The sequence below is a fragment of the Eschrichtius robustus genome, chromosome 9 (assembly GCF_028021215.1).
Source record: "Eschrichtius robustus isolate mEscRob2 chromosome 9, mEscRob2.pri, whole genome shotgun sequence".
In the NCBI taxonomy this organism is placed as follows: Eukaryota; Metazoa; Chordata; class Mammalia; order Artiodactyla; family Eschrichtiidae; genus Eschrichtius; species Eschrichtius robustus.
This window is the reverse complement of record NC_090832.1, coordinates 35,690,208-35,713,018: the sequence shown is the minus strand read 5'-3', so window position 1 is coordinate 35,713,018 and position 22,811 is coordinate 35,690,208. Positions and strand designations below refer to the sequence as shown.

At 41.7% G+C, this 22,811-nt stretch overlaps 1 protein-coding gene across 1 annotated transcript in view; it reads left to right on the top strand.

The window, feature by feature from the left end:
* Window positions 1-2,033: 2,033 nt before the first annotated feature.
* The window catches only part of RSPO3 (R-spondin 3), a 75,493-nt gene continuing 54,715 nt past the window's right edge, over window positions 2,034-22,811 (top strand). The window contains exon 1 of the mRNA XM_068551527.1: window positions 2,034-2,650. Within this exon, the coding sequence (XP_068407628.1) occupies window positions 2,554-2,650 (97 nt within the window). The 5' untranslated portion in view covers window positions 2,034-2,553. The remainder of the gene's footprint in view (window positions 2,651-22,811) is intronic.

Here is a 22,811-nt window from a genome sequence, read left to right as displayed (position 1 = left end):
CAAAGTAATAAACTCGGTCATTCTCAACTGGACATTATGCAACAGATAAAGGAAGGGAGTGTGTGTGTGATGTATGGAAAATACAGTTCCACCACAGAAACAGAAATCTTGCAAATGGGAATTTTTAATTAAGCCCCAAATCATAATCTTGATGGGTTGTTGTCTTCCCCATAATAAAGAACCTAAAGAAAACTATTCCTGCCTCCAAAATTCCAATACAGGTATACAAAGTAATAAATGATATTTAATTAAGGAATTCATATGGGAAGACCCAGTCTCTCAGATTCTAATTTTTAGCACCTTGACAGGAGTGCCTATTTCATGTTCCCTTCCTTTTGCTTCCAGGCCATTTCACCTCCTCAATCCTCACTTTTGGGATGTATAACAGCTACACCATTGACGTCTTCACAGACACAACAATTTGAAGCACTGCAAGCTTGAAAATGGAATGGCTAGACGCAATCACCTTTTTCTCTCCTCTCATTTATCAACACAGAAATTAAGGCAATCCGGTAATAGGGGTTACAAATAGATAAAAGAGAGAGAAATACAAATCTTAATTGTTCCTGCAAGGCTTTAGCTATTTTCTAAACCTAAATTATTTGAGCATAAGAATTAGCAAGGTGTCTTTGAATCAGGGACTTTTTTCAAAGCCACCTCTCAAGTCTGGGGCTGTGTAAAACTGTAATGCTGTAGAGTGCAGTCCTTGAGACAGTCTGTGTAATAGAACACATAGGACAGATTTATGTTAAAAATCACTTCGGGGGCTTGTGACTTTCAACTAAATACTTCTTCAGAAACTACTGGAAGCTCTTCGGACTTGTGCTACTGGCGAAAAGAGGTGGGAAGCTACCACCGACTAATAAGAGCCAGGGTGTGTACCCCGCTCTGAAGGGCCGGCCCTCGGCTTTCCCACCCCGGGGTGGACCAACGAACCTTATTTTTCGCTGCCAAGGGCCCCTACCTGAACTTGGAACAGAAGGAAGTAGTGGACCCTCTCCTCTCCTCCCCAAGCCGGGAAAAATCTTTCCAAATCTCATTCCCAGTCCCCCAGATGAGAAACCAAATTGCACAAGAGATCTCGAGAAGATCTGAGAGACGGAGAGTGAGAGAGAGAGAGAGCGGCGCTGGGCGAGGGCAAGCAGACTGCGGAGGGAACTGCCTGAGGGGAGGAGGAATCTTCCAGAGGCTCAGCAAAGACTCCGTTTGGGAGAAAGTCGCAGCACAGTTGGATTTCCAAAGGTGTGTGAGCGCACACACCTCTGAGTCCTACCCGCTCCGGGCAGGTAACGGGCGGCCGACCTGACCACCAGTGCCCACTGAGCTTCCCCTGGACCACCCGCCCGGCGCCCAGCTGCAGCTACTTCTGCTGAAAGAAAGAAAGGAAAGGAGAAAAGCAACAGAGGAGGGGCTCAAGAAAGCTGGGAAGGAGTCCTCAGCCAGAAACCCTGCAGCGATCTGCCAAGGGGGCGAGAAGCGAGCTTCCCTGGGGCAGTGGTTGCGCGCCGGCGCCGGGAGTGGAGGCGCGAGGGAGCCGGGACGCGGGCCCCCGGGAGCGGGGTGCGCCCAGCCTGAGGCGGTTGAGACCGGCCGGCGTCGGGGGCGGGGAGGGGGGAGTCTCGCGGCCGCTGGACCGTCCACCTCCACGGTCTCAGCCCGAGCGCGCCCGCCTCTCCCCGCGACCGCGACCCTTCTGAAGAGGGGCTCTTCTGGGCACGCAGTGCCTCCCCCCACTCCCTCCGGCTCCTGTTCTCCCGCCTTCTTTGCAGTGTCCAGAGATGCTCCGCCGCAGACCCGGGACCCCTTAGGCGCCTCTTCCCGTCCCTCTGCCAAATCGCGACGCCTGTACTTTTCCAGCTCCCTCTTTCCCTCTTGAAATTGAAAGTTATTGAGGTCGCTCAGGGTTGTTGCTCCAGCAGTTTCCTTCCCCGCCCCCGAGCTCCCCCCGCCCCCAGCAGCCATCCCCCTCCCCTCCCCCCTCCCTCGCCCCGTCCCTCCCTCCCACCCACCCTCTCGCCCTCCCTCCACCACTGGAGCGGCTCCTGCTCGCGAACAGCAGAAGCAGCTCGGGGTCTCTCCGCCGCCCCTTGGCCATGGCCGCGGTGCTGACGGCGCCCGCTCCCCTCCGCTCCCGGGGCCCCCGCCGCTGCCGCAGCAACCTCTAAGCCCAAGGGGCCGCCACCGTCGCCACCGCCCACCCGGATCCCGCCCGCGGCCGCCGCCGCCGCGCACCATGCTACCTGCGGCCGCCCTGGCGAGGCCGCTCGCTGCTTCTGGAACCCTCACTTGCGGCACTGACAGCCACCGTACGGGAGCCCCCGCAGCTCAGGGCTCGGACAGTTTGAAAGTACAGTAGTTGGTTTCCCTGACCACCCGACCCGCTTCGTTTGCCATCCCAGCTCGCCTATCGGATCTGAGTGGAGGAGTCCGCTGCTTGGATTCTCTCTTGCTCTCCATATACGCCTAACACCTACGTGTATTTCTAAAACATTCAATATTGATTAACAATCAAAAGAAAAAGGAGAAAAGGAAGGGAAATATTACTGGGTTACTATGCACTTGCGACTGATTTCTTGTTTTTTTATCATTTTGAACTTTTTGGAATACATCGGCAGCCAAAACGCCTCCCGGGGAAGGCGCCAGCGAAGAAGTAAGTGCAGGCTTTTTTACGCATTTGCTCCCTCCCGCCGCGTTCACCTGTCGGGTCGCTTTGCCTGTCCTGAGTCGGCTCCCAGAGGCAGCGGTCCTCCCACCCAGCACCCCACGCCTCGAGAGGAGGTAACAGTTTAGGCTCCTGTGTTGGCGTCTTTCACGCCTTTCTCTCCGCGCCCCTTTCTTCCCCCGCATCCTTCTGGGTGCCCGAGTCCGGCGGACCCGGCGCTAAGGTGGCTCCCGCACCCTCATAATTTCAGGTTCGCGGAAAAGTTCGGCCCTTCGTTAGACTAGCTCGAGGGATTTGTGCTTTCCTCCCGAGAGTTGGACGGGGGCCTCGAGCCCCCAGGCATCACGGACGCCCGGACGGCTGGACGCCCCTGACCACTGAGTTCCCGCCGGGGAAGGCGCGGCCGCGGCGCCCGCTCACCTTGCGTCGCCGCCTCGCTTGGGGAGACCTCGCAGGGTCCTCCCGCGGCGCTGGGGTCGCGAGGAACTCTCCCGCCCCTCGGGAAATGGCGAGCGAGCGCCTGCGCGGCCGCTCTACCCCCAGCCACGCACGAGTGGAACCGAAGGGCGCGCGGGGCGCTCGGGGTTCGCGTGCCTGCGCGCTTAAGGAGACGCTCGGCGTCCCAGTACGGGGGATGTGAGGGCTGCCGAACCGGCCGCTGGGAGCTGGAGGTGCCAGGTTTCCAGTTACAATCTTGCCTGTCACGCGTGAGCGCTTTTACCGTCTCAGGCCCTTTCAAGTGGGTCCCCTGGGGCAGACACACACACTGAGGGTGGGGTTCCCCTAAAGACTCAGGCTCGCCTCCTCGCTGCCCCTTATCCCGATTCCAGTTACTTGGATGGATGGTTGGCTTGTGAAGACTTCCTAGGACAGTGCCCTAGCTGGGATGAAACGGGCACCGCCCCCCCACCAGGGCACCCTCAACCCGGGTTGGTCTGTTTCAAGGTGGCGTCTTCCGTAGATGAGGAGACAGACCCGAGAAAGGCACCTCTCCCTGCCCCTGGGTAGCCCGGCGCGCTGGCCGCTCCGCTCCGGCGTATGTGCAGGCGTGGGGAGTTCCTTCGCAGATAGAACCGAGGGCGACCCTGGCTCCAGCGTGGGGTCGCTGGCGGGGACTGGGAGGGAGAAAACTTCCCGGGGCGCAGAGAGCGATGCTATTGCCTTGACCGACTCGGACCTCCGCCGCCCAGGAGCCAATGACGCTTGGCGGCGCCTGGTCCCGCGCGCAGAGCCACCTCGGATCGCTGGCCCGCGAAGCCCCTGGGGGCAAGCTCGGGTACAGCGCAGAGGACACAGCACAGTCTTGTGTGAGATGGAGATTTTAGAAATCGCTTCTCCGCTACAGGTTGTGCCCTGTCTCTGGACGTGAGGGACCCCTGAAAGCTCCCTTTGTGCCGCTTGCCTAGGGCAGACAAGGTTTGATTCGCCTGAAAACTGCTTCTAAGAAACGCTGTACCAAAGCGCCAGGGGCTCCCGCCCGGCCTCAGCGCCTCCAGGATCGCGTAGCGGGGGGCAGGAGGGCCTAATCTAAGCACGTCGGGGCATCCGATTTATTATGCTTGGCCTCTGGATGGTTGTATTCTTCGAAACTCCTCCACTCACCCTTTCACTCGAGACTTGGCGGCCGCCTCCCAAAAGAAGTGGCTTAGAGCTCGAGACTTGCCCTCGCTTCTGGCGGTCCCCAGGTCCCCTTCTCGTAGAGTCCGGCCAGGGGAACTGAATCGCAGGTCGGTGGGGAGAGAGAGGGATGCTGGGCACAAGCGCAGCCTCCTGCTTTCCATCCCTCTTCCAGCCAGTGCCCACCCGGCGCCCATGGCCCACACCCTCCTTCACCCCACTGAGGACCCCGGGGCCAGGAGCCACACAATCGCAGGGGAGGGACGGGGTCCTGAGTGTCAGAGTGGTCTCCGATTGCAGTTTGGGGGCCCCTGTTTCTGATGGAAGACACCGGAAAGAAAGCTGGCCATCCATTCGTTCTCACTTCCCCCCAGCAAGGACAGCGGTGCAGGAAGCTGCCCAGTGGTGCTGCCCCAAGTCTTCTGGGAGCAGAGGGGGGATGGAGCACCCCTAGGCTCCGATTAGAGAGGATTTACAGAGTCCAAAGGCGAGCTGCTTTTTGATCTGCCTTAATCTTCTCAAGGCCAAGTCAAAGGCGCCCTCTTGTTGTGTAGTGGGGATGAGAAAGGGAGTGGGTGGAATTGTGTTGAAATTCCGATTGTTCTGTGGGTGTGGGGCCGGGAGAGAGCTCCCCTAGCAGGGGATGCTCCTTGCTCCTTCACACTTGCGTCTGCCTTTGCTCCTGGGGTTTGCTGATGCAATCCTGGGAGAGGGGCGACCCCTTGCGTTCTCCGAGGAGACAGAGGAGACTCTCTTGGCAGGTGCAGCATGGGGTTTGTTCTTGTTGTTTGTTAGGTTTTGGTTTTTTTAGAATGGGGAAGGAGTAGAGGGTAAGGTCCAGAAAATCAAGGTCAAATTGCAGGTGTACAAACTCGTTTCTTTGGAAATCTCTGAAAAAAACGTTTTCTCAAATAGGGACTGGGAAAAAGTTGTTTAAATGAAAAATAAGGTAGTAGTCAAAGGTATTCTAGAAAGAAACGGTCTTTCCTATTTTTGCTTCAAGAGACAATTGAGGTATTTAACCTTTTGGCCTATAGATAAATAGCTTCACTCTCCTAAACTTTTAAATCTTAACTAATGATAGAAATTTGGGGTGTACGAACTATTTTTCAGAGTTTTTAAAGTGGTCTCTTGAATGTTTTGGTAGAAAAGTTTCTTGCAAAAACATGTTCATTTGCAGTGTTAAATATTATCAAGTCTAAGGAACCATGGCTAATCCGCAGATAAAGCAGATACAGCTATCTATATCAGTAATCTCCTGTTTCCCTCAAGGAACTGCTATTCCATTTATCTCTACTTTGTTGCAAACTAGTGATCCTGTTTCCTCTTATAGAAAAAATAACATTTTAAACAGGAGTTTTGTACTTTAAAAAAACATCTATTATGTTATGGATGAATAAATACTCAATAACTTTTTTACCTGCTTGGATTCATATACAGCTCCTAGAGTTGACTAAGTTGAATTTACTCAAGATAAAAATGAAATGCAATCCTTATTCAAAAATCCTCAACCAGAAATGTTTTCAGAGGATGTGAAATAAAGAATCCTGAATGGAGTTTTGAACTCATTTCCAGCTCAGCCTTTGCTGCTTGGTACAATCAGCTTCTGAATTCTAGCTTATCTGCTAATAAAAGTAAAGGTTATATGTGCCATAATAACCGCAGTACCGTACAATTGCACCACACTTTCACTTGAGTTATTCACTTGGGTCCCTAAATAGCCACTTGAAGTATAGAAGCAGGTATTAATATCCCCATTTTACAGGGAAAGAACCCAAAAAACAGAGGCTAAGTAACCTATACAAAGCCATACAGCTACTAAATGGAACTTATCTCCTGCTATTTATGCTATATGTTGGCCCACGTCAGAGAGAAGATGTCAGGCGTGTTAAATAATAAATCTGATGGTCTCAAAACCACCATTTATCCTATGTTTGTAGAATAAGCTGTTCTAATTGGAAATTTTTGAACGATATTTATATGTATTATACATTAATGACCAATGTCAAAGAGTTAAATACCTGGTAGTGATAATGAAGCTTGCTAAATATAATATAATATTATTTAGTTATTAAGAAGACATTGTAGGATCATATTATGCCAGAAGACTATTGTGAGAAACATCAGATGCCACTGTAGTACCCTTTTTATTTGATGCCATCTATTAATTGGTTTTTAATTGCTTAGATTCCAGATAGATCCAGCTTTTGAAAAGCCATTGTAGGCATAATAATTACCAAGCACTCATTGCACAATCTATAAAACTTTTAAAAATCTTTCATAAAGATGTTTGAAATAAAGGAGTAAGAACATAAGAGAAATCATTTTAATGGTGATAAAATGAAAACCGATTTACTGGAATACAGTGGTCATTGCTCATGATACCATTTTGGATGTTAAGCCATTCTTTGAGATTCTGATACACTCTTGATGATTACACAGCTAACCTGGAAAATAATAGGTTAACTACAAGACAGAAAAATCTTTCATTCTATTATGCATTTTGTCATATTAATTTTGAATGAAAGTGTATAGTTTGGATATTGGCTACAACGCATTTTTTCACCTGTCTACTTTTGTCACCAGTCTACCTTGTTTTTGAGTGAAACACTGTTTAATAGATGAAGATATGAGTAAAATTTGCTAGAGAAAGTATATTCTGCAACATATCATGTGATATCTGTATGAATCCAAGCCCCAAATTCAAACTCTTAGGCATTAATGGCAACATCTAAATATAAACAAAAGACACTTATTTTTGTGAATTCTAATTTAATCATCATTACACTATCAAAATTGTTTCTTAAAGTATCTCTTTGTTATACTATTTTAATTCTTTATTACTTCAATAAAAGGATTTTATTAAGAACATTAAGGATGATAATTTCTGAATATTGTCTTTTTAGTCCCAAGTTATTCTATGTAAAGTAATTGAGAATATAATAAGCATAAAATTGATTTAATGGCATTACTTCAATATTTTTAAGGGTGAAATATGAACGGTATTTTAACTTGCAAGTAGATAAGTTTTGTTGAATCATTTCTCCATTAAATATTTCCTGGAATTTAATATTCTACAAATTAGTTCCCCAGAAAGTGATGAATGGGAAATTACAGCATGTAGTTAAATTTGATTTTCAAGTTATTATGGGGAAACTCTTGCCACACTACTACAAAACAAGTGTATTAGTCATCTGATCATTTTAGTCTGTTTTAATCTGGACAGAGATCTCCAGATTGCTACTGAGTATCTCAAATATTTTCTAGTTAAATGGTTAATCTTTTTTAAAAAATGCAATAGTTCTTTTGAATTCTATATATTATTGATAGAATACTGTGTGTTGTCAGAAACCTTTGTAGAGTTAAGACCACATGATCCCTCTGCAATTATAAGAATGAACTATCAAAAAATAAAACTATTCCACATACAGCAGTTTTCTAAATCATCTTTCCCCTCTTTATCTCTATCCAAATGTTTCATTTTGGACGTTGTCCTGACCTCTCTTCCCACTTCCTCACTATTCACTCTCCCCAGCCCCCAAAACATCCTTTTCCAAGCAGGGAATTCTTGAAATGCCATCAGAGTGGGTATTATGTTTCATGAAATGTAAGAATCAACTTTGGTTACCATTAGGAAAACATCATTCAGTTTTGAGAGCATGGTAAGGATCATGTAAGACAGTGTGTTGAAATTATACGTTTTACTTGGTTAAGACTATTTCTTCTCTGAACCGTGCATCATACACTGGCATTCTTTTGAGAATGATCATTTGAAAAAGTGTCGCATCATAAGTTATATAGATATTTTTTGCCTTGCTTTTGATTTTGAGGAAAAACGTGGGTTGCTTTCTTGACTGTGAATTTTTTCTTAAGGTTTAAAATGATTCGATTATCTTAAAATTTACCGTTTGTTGGCCAACCTAGTAAATTTGAAATGCTTTGCAGTTATACCTTAACAAAACATATAAAGTATAAAATACACATCTGTAAAAGACGCTGCCCATTTTTTCTATTTGTTTAATTCTGTCCATCAGATCTTTCCATTCAGGACTATTACTAGCATTCCGACTAAAGTACTTAACCAGCAATGCTGAAAAGAATGGAATGTTCCATTCTCAAGGATTGTCAGGGTGCTGAGGATGCCATTGAGTGCTAAGAAATCCCATCTTCTGCTCCAAAGATGTTTCAACAACATGCAACTTTTAGGCAAAATACCTGAATTCTTTTTACATATAAAAAGTTTGAATAATTTCAAAAACTCATTTAAAAAAAAACATGGCTGCAGGTGCCTCTTCTCTGATAATATTTCTGCCTTATTTATATTCTTGGCGAGGTAACTAGGTAACTGGGTAACCTAGGTAACTAGGTCTAGTTACCATCTGCTGTCACTAAAACTGTTCTGGAAGTTTTTAGGGAAAATTCAATGGTACTAAAGGAGATGATTGCCCAATTAAATACGTATTTAATGGCCTTTAACTGCTTTTATGCTTTATGCCTTATGCAAGTATTTAACCCAGTCTTCAAAATACTACCTTATTAGGTTTCCATCTGACCTTTAAGAATTTGATGGATAGCAGCAAACATCATGAAATCATGGTACAGACTGAGACCTAAGAAGTCATTGAAGGAGAATTCCCAGTGTATGTTGAGAAAAGTAGGCTAAGAAGTAGAAGACCTGGGTTCTACATCTAGCACTGCTAGTAATATCTGAATAACCCAGACAAGTCCCTTTACCACACTAAGCTGCAGTTCCTCATCTGTGAAGTGAGGTGATTGGTTAAAAATATCTAAGCAATTCTTATAGGTTCTTCAACTTTTAATCTTTTGGTATAAGAACATGAACCAGGAGTAGCGAGTTAGTTCTTCTAAACTTAGTTGTTTTATTCAACCAAGTTTAGTGGATGAAGATTAAGAATACAAAAAGGGACTTCCCTGGTGGTCCAGTGGTTAAGAATCCACCTTCCAATGCAGGGGATGCCAGTTCAATCCCTGGTCGGGGAACTAAGATCCCACATGCTGCGGGGCAACTAAGCCCTCAGTCCGCAACTAGAGAAGCCCGTGCACCACAATGAAGAGCCCGTGTGCGGCAACGAAAGATCCCATGTGCAGCAAATAAGACACGATGCAGCCATTAAATAAATAAATAAATAAAGAGTCAGAGGAGGAAAGAGGTCATCTTAAAAAAAAAAAAAAAGAATACAAACATATATAAGTATTCACTTATTATAAGTAAATCCATCATATAAAGATTAATAAGTAACTTATCAACATAGAGACTGAATTAATTATGATATTCCTCACCCATCGCAATATCTAGTGCCTGAAAACCATAGCCATAGCGTAAATCCACATACTCCATTTTTGGCAAGTCCATTTTGTCCTTGGGCTTAGAGTCACAGGGAGCTGGTTTGGAATCCCAGCTAGAAAGATGCATCAGAACTCCCCTACCATGACAGGAGTTTAGAAGTGGCCCTGTGATGGGACGGAAGCGGCAAGTACAAAGGCCCAGGTTTAAGCTTATAAGACCCTGTGCTATGACAGTGACTGATTGAGCACGAGAGTGCATATGAAGGGAAAAGAGGAAGAGAGCCATGCTTGGCACTAAACTTTGGCTTATAAGGACTCATGTCTGGGTGAAAAACAATTATGTCTATCTTTTTGATTAGAGATAATCAAAAAGAACAGGAAAGTAAGACAAGCAGATTTGTTAGGAAACTTATTTTCCTTTTGCGCTGTCTTTGAGGGCCAGCAGGGCATTTAGTAACTCTGAATCAAAGTTGCAGAGAGTTTCAGGAGCTGAAGATAAGCATTTTTGAGTTACTCCCATAAAAGGCATGGTTGAATACATGAGATAAAAATCTGGCAGTTTCTTGTTTAAAATGTTTGCTGTGTTGACATTGAGACTCACTTTTACTGGTAGTATCAAAATAAGATGAATTACATTAAGGTACTTTGTCTATAGAATCTAATATATCATTTTCAACTGTGGTTTCTCATTTTTATAGCCCTTTTTGTGCTACGTAAGAAAATGGTCACTGGTATCAGGAGTGGTAATTTTACGTTGCCAAGTCTTCCACTTGAAGGTCATACTTGGAAGTCTCATCACCTGTGGAACGATATTCCTTTGCCACAGGATCTTAGGTAGACCTGAAAAACTTTATAGTAAGGAAAGATTAGTTTCCTTAAGGTGTAAAAATGATTTTTTATATCGTTCCACTTGGATCTAGCATCTACTCATAGCATTCTACTTTCAAGCAGATTTCTCAACAAAGTGTGCTCTCTTAAAATAAGAAATTCTCAGGATGGAATGAAACTTGAAGGAATTCAGTCCATCTATATAATACGTGAACTACTTCTGCAGCATCCCCACCGAGTAATTGCCTAGCCTCAGTAACAACCAGGTTCCATGCCCTCTCTTGCTTCTTCTAGGCAAGTTGGGTCTTCTGGATCAGGAAGCAGGTTATACTTTCTAGTGGTCTGTTCTCCTACTTCTCTTCTGAGCACTTGGCTGGGGCATGGGATTACATTTAGTCACCTTAAAACATCTTTCTAAAATGAATACATAATAATTCAATGCACTATATTCACTCCCAAAAATTGTCCTTAGAAAACTAGCTGGTAAGCATATTTATAATTATACTCCAATACAAAGCACATTCCTGAGAGTAAGTGGTAAAGCAGCCCCCATTTTATAACCACATAATACAAACCACCACCACACAATATAAAATAACAGAATTTCTGAAATGCTTATTTTAGAACACTATTTTCTTAACATATGCTTGATAAGCTGGTAAGAAAAAGTGCCGCTGGTTTCTCATTGTTAGGTACCCTCATACAATGGGACCTCACATATGTGAACACACAGTCATCTCGACAAAGGCTGTCATATAAGAAGAGACAGTATCAGCCACATTTAGATGATAAGAAAGAGGTACCACAGTTCTCAGAACCACTGTTATATTCACATACATTCTATCTTAATATGCATTTATATTTATATGTTAAAGTGAGTATTGTGATAATGATTATCGTTTAAATAGCTGCTGTGTTTTAATCACCTGTGAGTGCCAGACTCTGTCCTTGATGTTTTTGCAAATATTATCTCAATTAGTCCTCACACTTACCTTGTAAGGCAGGTGCCAGTAGTCCCATATCAGTCGCCTGAGGTCATTCAACAAAGATGTGGTGGACCTAGGATTCCAGCCCAGGACTGACTCCAAAGCCCATGTCCTTCTTTGATTTTTTCATGTCACTTCAACTACTGGGATTGGTACTTGAAGCAATCATGGGAGTGTTTTCTCAAACGCTACCCCACTTTTTCTTTCCTTTACTCTCTTTGCTCATTATCTCTTCCTCCTCATTTAACAAACCACAAGTCTTCTTCAAACATTTACTCTAGAGGTTGCTTCTGGTATTCTAATACTCCTTCCCACATCTCTCTCTTTTCTCTGTCCTTTTTCCTCTCTTTCCTTAAACCTGCCCTATTGATGGTTTTTAAACATAGAAAGTTGCTGATTTTTTTTTCATTAGAAGCAATAGAATAGCACAGTTTATATGAAATAATCTAAGATTATTCTTCCCATCTATGGTGCACAATTCCAAGAGAAGACTAACTAAGGCATGAGAATGTGGGCAAAATCTATAATTTTGCAGTTAAATATCAAAATCCTTCTCTGTAATTTATAACCACAATAGATATTTCACTGGCTAGTTTTTGCTGTCCAGAAAAGTTATCTTTATGGTGCTTCATAAAATCTCTTATTTATATTACTTTTACTATGAGCGTTAACAGTAACCTCCACTCCGAATTCTTGCTTTATGGGCCTTGGTACAGTGATTTTTCAACCCTGATTTCCAATTAGAATCACCTGGGGATCTTAAAAAAAAAAAAGCCAGACTCTATCCTAGACCAAATGAAGCAATCTCTGGGGATGGGGCCTGAACATCTGCATTTTCAAAAGTAGTCCTGGTGATTCTAAGGTACAGCCAAGGCTGAGAAGTACCACTGGACCCTTAATTCAAGGATAACTCTTACAGCTAAGCAACTGTTGAAAACAATGCCAGTTTCATGAGAGTTCGACAGAAAAAATAGGCTTGTGTGGAGTATGATAAGAGATATGTGTCGTTCGAACAGATAGTAGTTTAAAATATAAAGCAGTCTGATAGCCCCAGATTGTTGATCAGTTGAGTACTGTTTAACTTGTGGCACTGACTGGTGCAGACAAGACCATCTGATTGAGAATTGTCTCAGCCAGAGGGTCTAAGAAGACATAGCAGAGTGCACACAGTAGAACATGATGGTGAGTTTAACAGATACTGCTGCTGTTTTCACAGATAAGAACCCTGCTGCTAGGAGAGGTGCGATCAAGAGTGAGGGTGCTTGCTGCTGAACTATACCAGGGGTTAGGGAGGCAGTGAATAGAAGATGAGGTATCAGCCATACCCCCAATTTGTTTTTCAAAGCTACATAATCATAAACAACTGTTTTCATGTCTTACCAGATGACGGTGCCCTAGAGTCCTCTTTGTTTTCAGGAAAAATGAAATGGTTAGAGAATGGCCTCTAATAAGAAATAAACATCCTTTTCTTTTATGGTTTCTACAATTACTGACTAACTTTATATTGACTACTGGTGATCAGTAAAACTACTATAAATAGCATAGTTGTAACTCTATCTTAATGGGTTAAGTTTTGCAGTAGGTTGTTTATTCTTGAACTTACTGTTCTTACTTCTCTCCTAATGTGCTCTTCTTTAAGTGGTTATCTTCATTAAATCTTGTTTATTATTCTTTTCTAGTCCATGAACGATGTTCAAACCTTGCCATAAACCAGGGAAAACTCCATGTAAAAGTGAGGTGGACGTCTGGGCTTCCTGTCAGACTTAATTCTGTTTGTTAAGGGGGCTCCTTGGGAGAATTTGGGTTCCAGTGAGTCACTAGGCCAAATCCCAATAACCACAATTGCCAAAAGTAATTAGACTGAGGAAAGCCAGGCTTTTGGGGAGGAGGGTCATCAGAGCACGCTTGAGCCATTGCTCCGTGGTCAGACCTAGTTACTTGTCCCTAGGGAATGGGAGCAATCATGAGTTACAGAGAGCAGGAAACCCACCAGAAAACAATGCTTTTCCACCAATTTTTTTTTTCCTCAATAGGTTATTCATCCTAAGCATGCAAGAGATGGAAATGTGTCGCCAGTATACGTGCGCAGTGCAAATCACCGTCATCTTATAAACCACCTTGTCTGCCTGCATGAGGGCAGACGCACACATACAGAACTCCTGCTGTCATCACTGCAAGTTCTCCTCCTCCCTTCCTGAGTAGATAAAAAGAACCCAAGGAATGTAGTCTGAGTCTTTGTACAAGAGGTGTCTGATTAGGATGGGAAGGGACGGGGGAAAGGATCTTTGTAAACATCCTAAGGTCAATTTAGATATAATATTCCTGACGTAACATTTGGAAATAAGAAAATAGTAGTATATTGCACAGGACAGGAGCTCTAAAGCCTGTAGATCTAGGAAAAGGCCAAGAGCAAGCTTAGGATTTCTTTTACTGAAAACAATACCATTTTGAAATATGGTGCTGTAAGCAGCTAAATCAAAATTATTAAGAACTAAGCGGTGCTTTGATTTTAAGCTTTCAATATGCTAGAAATTAGAAGATTGTTAAGACTTTCTATAGGAAAATATTCAAGTAGCACAAATATATCTATGCTTAATAACCTCAGTGAAAGTTCACCTTTGAAACTATTGACACTGCCTCAAATACCCAGCAAGGTTACTCTGTCACCTCATGTGCTGGATCTTTAATTGAACAAAGTCACAGAGTTCCCACTGTCCTTAATGTGGTAAGTTTCCCATTCTCTTATGCTTCAGAATGACGTCAGTATATTTTAGTACTCCTATGACCTCAGGACTTAGACGCCTGTGGCCTTAGACTCTCTTTGTTTAAACATGTGGATGGGTGATATTGCTTATTTTAAATCCACAGAAAGGCACGCAGTCAGATTCTTATTCTGGCCAGCCTTCTGTGGCAACTGGCAATCTCCAGGTAACACTGGACAAATAAACCCTGACCTCATGCCCTGTGTACATCAAAGAGTTATAATGATCTGCTATCAATATGATATTACCAGTTTAGTGGAATCATATATTTGATTTTATTTGGTCTTAAATTTGACCATGAGCTGATTTAAGAATTGAAGAATCTTAACTTTTGGAAATTTAGCAGCAAAACGGTGACCTTGCATTTACTTGTATCACTCACTACCTTTTGATGGCATGTAGTTCCTGCCATGCAATACAGAAGATGTAGACAAGTGCTGCTTGGCCACAAACTAAATGAGCACATACTGAGCTGCTGAAGATTTGTTTCGTACAGAATTCAGTCTTGTTTTCCAATTTATGAGCAATTTGTTGATCTAAGTTTAACAGGACCCTCATTACTGTTTGGTAACAAGAAATAAAGCCTGAAGGCGGTATCCTTAGCCCCTCTGGCCTCAATTCACAGACTCATTTCATGCCACCCTCAAGATGTTAACTCTTAGCCCTCTCCACAAAGACTAGTATAATTTAAAAGGGGCAGTCTCTCCTATAGCATATTTCTAAGACATCCATCCAACATTCCATTTCTGTCCAGAGCTTGATGTAAATCCAAACTTTTAACATAGATCAGTGGGATTCCCTTGGAAGCCAATTAGACTTGCAAGATCATGTCGATGCATCCTTGGCCCTAGTACAATCAATAGCATGTGCCATTCTACCTAGCACTGAGCCTCCAAGGCCCAGCCCTGATTCATGTGTGTTTTCAGACTTGTGAGCATTACGTGCCCATACCTCAACGTTTAATTCTAATAGAATAAGGGAGATTTCCAGCAAGAGTAGGTCCAGACCATTTCAGGCTACTTCTACCATTTTCAGTACCCATGTGGACACCTCATTGACGTTCTAGGAATTCATCATGAACTGTTTGCCTTTGAACTTAATATCTTGCCCATACTACAAATGGAGACCTTACAAACCCAGAAATCTTTGTGTAATCATTTCTTAACCAAACTACTTAATTCACGGACTTTGGGGCAGAAGTACCATCGTTCATCAGATAAGAACACATTTCAAATGAAAATTGCCAAGATTTTCCAATGCAGGATATTTTCTCTACCCTTCCTAGCCCAAACTTACTTTCTCATCCACTCCTCAAATTCTAAACCACTACTAAGATGAGTCAAACACTCTTAATTTTAGGCTCTTCCAAAGAAAAAACAAACACACAGACAGCCGAGTTAATTTATGAAACACTGCTGCATTTATCTTGGCATTTATCTTGGCAGATTTCACTTCTCTCCTGTCTAACTTTTGCATGCTGACTCTCTCACTCAGCAATTCATGGAAGGAACAAGTCATTTCTATATATTAAGCACCTTGAGGGCCACTGCATAGAATGATTTCGGTGTTCCTTCACACTTCCTATACAAGTTTCTTTCCTCATATACAATTTATTTGCTGGGTCTCTGAAACCGAATCCATCCCTTTACTTTAAACCTGAAGCAAATGGAGAGCCATTTTTATAAGAGCAATAAACGAAAGTGGCTGTTCAGATACTTTACTTGAATTTGTCTACACACTGAAGTACCTTTTTGTTAATACAGACCCTTCATATTCTAGCAAGCAGCTTCCTGAAAATCTAGGGCTGCTTAAAATTATACGACCAGGAACCAGGAATCTCCCCTTCCCCCCACACCAGCCCCTGCTCCTGGGAGTATGCCAGCAGTTTTGCAGGATTCATTCTGACAACTGTTCTGGTGTAAATATTTAGAGAAATCCTTTCCATTAGAGATGAAACAAAGTGTAAGTAACTGTTCCCAAAAGATATATCTTATTAATGTTTGCAACAACAGGCCTTATGCTATCTGATGCACAGATTCCAATATTGTACACTGAAGAAAAGACTAAGGGAAAAAAGAATCCAGATAGGAAGTAGATTGAACTCTGTGTAACCTGAACTGAAAAATATTATACGTTATCACCAGAGAGATGACATGTTTTAATGTGCACAGAATGTAGGGGAAATGAGTTAAACTAAATTGAAAATAGTAAAAATTGGCTAGTAGTGTTTAATAAAAAGTGAGGGGCAGTTACAGATTTTTCTATCACCCTGTCAGTTCAGTGTAGTTCTTAGCTATTTCTCCATATTCCCAACAAAATGAAGTAATACATCTGAGATCCTATCTGATGTATGTTCTGGTTTCTGTGTTGTTATTCAAGAACTATTAAAAGGGATAATAGCTAAGCTCTAATACTTGTATCAAATATCACTTGTTAAAACAGGGTGGTAACCTAGCCTCAAGGGGTGGAAGCGCACCAGTGTTCCACTTCTGCACGTTACTGTCTGCATGGCATTTTCAAGTGTTTTATATCCTAGGGGATCACACAGCTAAGTCATTTAAAACATCGGAGGCTTCATTGACTGAATTTCAAATTAATTCTACTGTTTTGATGATTACTGTGATACTTGACTAGAAAAGGTATACATCCTTTACACTACTTATTATTTCCTCCTTCGCTTGATGATTTAAGGCCTACACTAAAATATAAAAAGCCAAGAATTTTAATTCAGTTTCTTTATTGATAAGTCACAATCTAAGATTTCTCATTAGCATATGTAGTTTTTTTCTTCTTTACAGGAGTAAGATTTTTCTTTTTACTTTACATAGAATCTTTTTTCTGCTGAAAAGCATTTTAGAGAAAAGATGCTATATAAATAATGTTGTTAAAATATCTACATTGGGATTTTATTCCTCCTTGTTTTGCTTCTAACTTATAGTGACAACCATTCACTGCTGAGTCTCCAGTTGGATCCCACTTGAATCCTATATTTGTTGATGATTTTGCAAAGAAAATAAAAAGAGATTTAAGGGAGATGACATGGAAACTTCATAAACTTCATTGTGGGAGAATAACATCTTTCTCGTTGCCTTTTTACAATCTTGATCTTTTTGAGTTTGGACTATAGCTAGAGAAATGCCACATTAGAGGGTAGGTGGGTCGATTTCTAATTAACACTCTGCTGTATAATTTAGACAAGTCATTTAGTCTGTGATTCAGTTGCATCCACTATAAAATCTGACTCTTAATCTTTCATTTATTTGAAAGCAAGAGACTGATCTTGAAGTCCCTGCAACAGTAAGATCAAAGAGCTTTCCCTTTCCTTCTCGTAGCATGCTCTATCCTTAGACAACTATCCGTCAAAACTTCAAGAATGTGGAGTTAGAGCTTGAATTCAAAAGCATGAGATTTTCTTTATACTTTCATGGAGTTTTTTAGATCATATTTTTAAAAAGCTAACAAATGAAAAAGAAGTTCTGTTGGGGGGGAAAGTACAGGGAAAATTGAAATTAAACTTAGCCTAAAATAACATAAATTCATTCATTCATTCAACAGCTATTTATTGGACATTTAGTATGTGCCGAGATTACAAAAGTGAACAAAACACACGTGATCTGTAGCATGTCACAGTCGTTAAGGAAAAAAACAAACAAACCATGAAACCAGAATTAAACAGTATTTGGCCTAAGATAAGTGAAAACTGTTAGGCACTCTTTCTAAGCTGTATAACTTTTCTTTTTAAGTCTTGTTTAAATAGAACTGGAAATCAGATTGTTCACAAATAAGCTTAATGAACACCCAGATTTTTCTCTGGAAAACAAGGATACTAGACATCATGTGGGGAAGACGCAGGAAGGTAGAGGAAAGATCAACTGAAAACACTGGAATTTATTGGGCCTCCCAGTATTTTCTTGCTTGAAAATTTATGACCGATGAATAGGAGTCATGGCTTAGCATGACGTTTGTGACAATCATAGGAAGTTTGCTATGCAAACTATAAACGTGGTTGGCATTGTTAGGTAAAGCTTGTAATGGAGCGGCATGGTTTAGCTGAGCGAATTTCCTTTTTTGGCACTGAATAATTTCTATAGTTGAACTTTCACACTAGTTCGTTAACTGGAATTACTTTTATCAAACAAACATTAAAATATTGTATGTTTAAACACTAGTGCATTTTTGTCCATCTCTCAGAGGCATTTTTCAAACCTTTTATGGTGTAACCCTTGACCACTACATGGAACATACAATCCGATCTACTTAAAGCACCAGTTTGGCAAATGCATGTCAACAAGTTATTTGGATTTCTTATGTGATCTTTCCTAACATCAATTGAAAGCTTTAAATGTCAGTTGCCAGAATTCAGAGCCTTGAAAATAATATGATCCAGCTCTTTTCTGTATGTTATTACTAACTTGTGAAGGATTTTGCATAAGGAGAGGTGACTATCAGGTGTTTTTATATATGTTATCTCATGTAGCCTTCACACCAATCTCGTGATATATAGTTAACTATTTTAGAAATGAAGAAACTGAGGCTTAAACTAATTAGGAAACGGATCAAAATGACATAGTCAAAAAGGGTAGAATTAAGTGTATACCCAGATCTTATGGCCTAAAGCACAGCTTTCCCCATTACACTCTGCTTTTCATTAAGCCCATTAACGGAGAAGGCCAAAGGAGGTTTAAATGAGGGAAATTCTCTTTCTGCTACTGAGACAGAACTACTGATGCCTCCTTAGGCAAGAGAGTAAACTGGGCTAATTGACAGAAGTGGTTAGTTGGGAAGTATAATGAGAAGCCTTTAAACAGTTGTTAAAGCAGGGGCCTGATAAGATCACAACTACTGTTCTTAAAAGTTCACTGTAATTGCTCAATGGGAGCAGAAGTGGGGGTAGGAAATGAAAGATGTGAGCTCTGTTCATAGGAAAGGGTGATTGATGAGGGTGGGGAGGGCACCCGGCTCTCTGGCTTTAGCCAATGAATGGTGCCATTTACTGAAATAGAAAATACTAGAGAAAGAGCCATGTGGATTAGGTGTACAACATGTTTTATTTTATTTTATTTTTTTATAAATTTATTTATTTATTTGTTTTTGGCTGCGTTGGGTCTTCATTGCTGTGCGCGGGCTTTCTCCAGTTACGGCGAGCGGGGGCTACTCTTCGTTGCAGTGCACGGGCTTCTCATTGCAGTGGCTTCTCTCGTTGCGGAGCATGAGCTCTAGGCGCGTGGGCTTCAGTAGTTGTAGCACGAGGGCTCAGTAGTTGTGGCACACAGGCTTAGTTGCTCCGCGGCATGTGGGATCTTCCCAAACCAGGGATCGAACCCGTGTCCCCTGCACTGGCAGGCAGATTCTTAACCACTGCGCCACCAGGGAAGTCCTACAGCATGTTTTAATAGCTAGGAAGATTGCAGGGAATAATGCATGCAGCATAATTCCCTCACGTAACTGAGGAGGAAAAAGAGAGGCAGAGAAGTGAATTACTTGACTGAAGTCACTTTGCAGTGGAGCCAAGAGTAGAAACAACTCCTGTGGCCATTCTGTAACACCAGACACCACATGGCAGATGGTTCCAAGGACTGACATTCCAGAGAAGTGCTCTGTGGATCTTCTGGCAATCTGATTTCTTATTTGTTTAATTAACGGTCGTTTCAAAGAGAATTATTTGTTCACTGGATATTTATTTCACAATTTCTTCATTTTCTTACTCCATGAGATCTGAACATTAAAAAGTTTCTATAACCTGTTGTCCTAGTCTAACAAGACTCACAATAGGGCACAATTTTTAAAAAACAAACCAATTATACATACTCTCATCAAATACAGTTGTCAGTTTCCTCATCAAATATATTCTTATTCTATTCCTGGGAATGGTTAGGTTCAGATCTGGCCCTGAGATGGTAAAGTACCATTATGCCCATTATTAACAATAACATATCAATATAATTTTGTACAGCTTATAAACACATGCATATTTGTACGCATATTTGTCTTACAAGTTCATGGCCATTCCTGCATTACCAGAATCCCCATTCATCTCCTGTGAAGTTCCTACTATTAGTTTAATTTCTTTGAGTTTGACAATAAAGGCATGTAAATTAGGGGAAATCTTTGTTATGGATGAGATGATTCTTATTGGCTGACAAGGTGAATTGGTGGCTCTTTAAGGTTCTTTCCCATTTAAATACCCATGTGTGAACTCATCCTGGAAGGTGGGGTGGGGGAAATTCCAAGGGGAAAGGGTACCAAATAAGCTATTTTAAAGACAGAACAGAAATGCTTTTAAATCTAAGAATAAAATTCTAAGCCCATGGCTCCCCTGATAGTCCTTATAAGCTAAAATAAATTAAAAATAAAGATTCATAGTGATACATTATTTTATAAAATATTAAGGAAAACAATTTCCCCATTTTGCTATTTCACTATAATCATTTATTTTTGTTATAGATCGAGTAATGAATTAGGATCTTGAAATTTGCTCCCTGATTAATATTCTGGTGATACAGTATCCAAAGTAACATGCCTATAGAGGGTATGATGGAAGATGAATCAAGTTGGATCTCTTTTTGTTACTAAAGATTTGGCTGTATAGTCTCAATGTAGAGTGATCATTATCCTGGACCACAGGAACATTTATTTCATCCAGTGAGGAAGATGGAAAATCAGAGGAATAACAGTCAGGTGTCTCTGCTCCTACTCTGGGCAAGATTCATGACTAACTTTCCAGGACCTGTCTCCACAATGACTAATCACGAGGAAATGAACATCAGGGAATGATCTTAAACACTGGAAATGTAATGGGATATTGATGCTGTAAGAAATCACGCTTAGCTTCAGCATTTTAGTTCTCTTTGGTTTTGGAGAACTCTTAGATTCCATACGTAAATGCGTGTACACTCAGGTGTAATGATTGAACTGCCGGGTTGCAAGCATTCCCCCCAACTTTGTTTTCTGAACTCCTATTACGCATGAACAACTTTTCCTAAAGTCCCATCACCTTTCAAAACCATGACATTTCCTTGTTACCGGCACAGCCAACTCCTTGGCCCGCTATTCATGATCCTTATGTTTAGTCTTAACTTTCTCTCCCCTCTAATCCTCTCCATAAATTTCACATTCCAGTCAAACCAAAAAAAAAAAAAAAAAAACCCTGAAAAGTGCCACTAATGCTAGGTGATCCTTGTCAAGACACCAAAACTCCATAAGCCTCAGCTTTTGTTTTTGGGGGGATTTGGGGTTTTTTTAATACAATGAAGGGGTTTAGGGTTTTATTCTTTATGATGCATTATGAACCTGTTAATGTGCCTTGTCCTGGGCTATGTGTTTAGGATACAGAAGGGAGATAAGACAAGTCCAGGCCCCAGGACCTCAGAATAAAACAATCATTTTCACCTGCTTTTCTCCCTCCCTCAATCACCTATCCTTCTAGTTTGATATCTGAATTCCCTTATCTCAGTTAACCACATCATTTTATGCCTGGTCTCCCAAATTAGAAACCCCCAACTCAACATTTATTACTCTTTCATTTTCCCATTGAAAATTGATTGTCAAATCCTGTCAATGTGTCCAGTCTTCTTTGAAAATAACTTAAAAATCCATGCTCTCTTTTTGCATCCCATTAATACTATTCTAATTCAGCTAACAGCAATGCCGGGTCCAGAACACAACATCCTATTGACTCTCTCAACTTTTAGTCTCTCCTTCCCAGTGATTCTTTTCTCCACCATCAGAGAGGATTTACTTAGAACCAAATTAGATCATGTCACTGATTTGTCCATAAACAGTTCATCCAAATTACGTGTAAGATTAAATTCAAATCCCCACCCAGTTTCTCCTTATTTCTCAATATCCAGCTCAAATGTCAGGTCTCCCAAGTAGGTGTTTCCAGGTGGTTAGTTGTTCCCTTTCTCCCTGGCCTTGTACACAGTGTTTACCACGTTGGCTTGACCTTGTTTATAGTCTCTAGCCATACTTGGAACTCCTAGGTCTTATCCATCTTCTCATCCAAAGCACCAAGTATTGTTTGACAAACTGTCTGAAGGAAACCAGAAAGCATATTGGGTGTGCTCTATGGTAGTAGAACTTTCTGAAAGACAGATTAACATTACTGTGGGAGACGTTTTAAGATGTTCAATATGAGGGGATGCAGTAAAATAATTATGTTGGCTGCCCCCAAATATCATAAGATTTGTTTTACTAAACATGATTAAATAGACTGTTCTGGGGAAGCTGTTTGAACTAAATCCCTCTAAAGTTCCAAAGGTTTATGATTCTATCAGCTGGAAGCTAATTAACTGTGTGGGTGTCAGTGTTCTCATCTGAAATCTAAGGTCCCATAAAATTCCACAGTTTTATATTCACCATTATCCCAAATGTTCTTTATATATTCCTACATAAACATTCCTGTTCATAACATTCCCTCTCTTTCCATTCGTCTAAGTTCTTCTCTTCCTTCAAGTGCCATAACTATTCCTAATCGTTCTCTACAGTCTTCAGATACCTCAGCCATCAGTTATTGCCCCTACCTTTTAATTTCTGTTGTAAATTTCTAAACTATGTATTTACAGCCTCAGAATATAAACAGGCTATTCTACTAACTGTACTGTAGTATTCTTGAGCCAGGGACCGTGTTTCGTCTCTCAGTCCCTACTA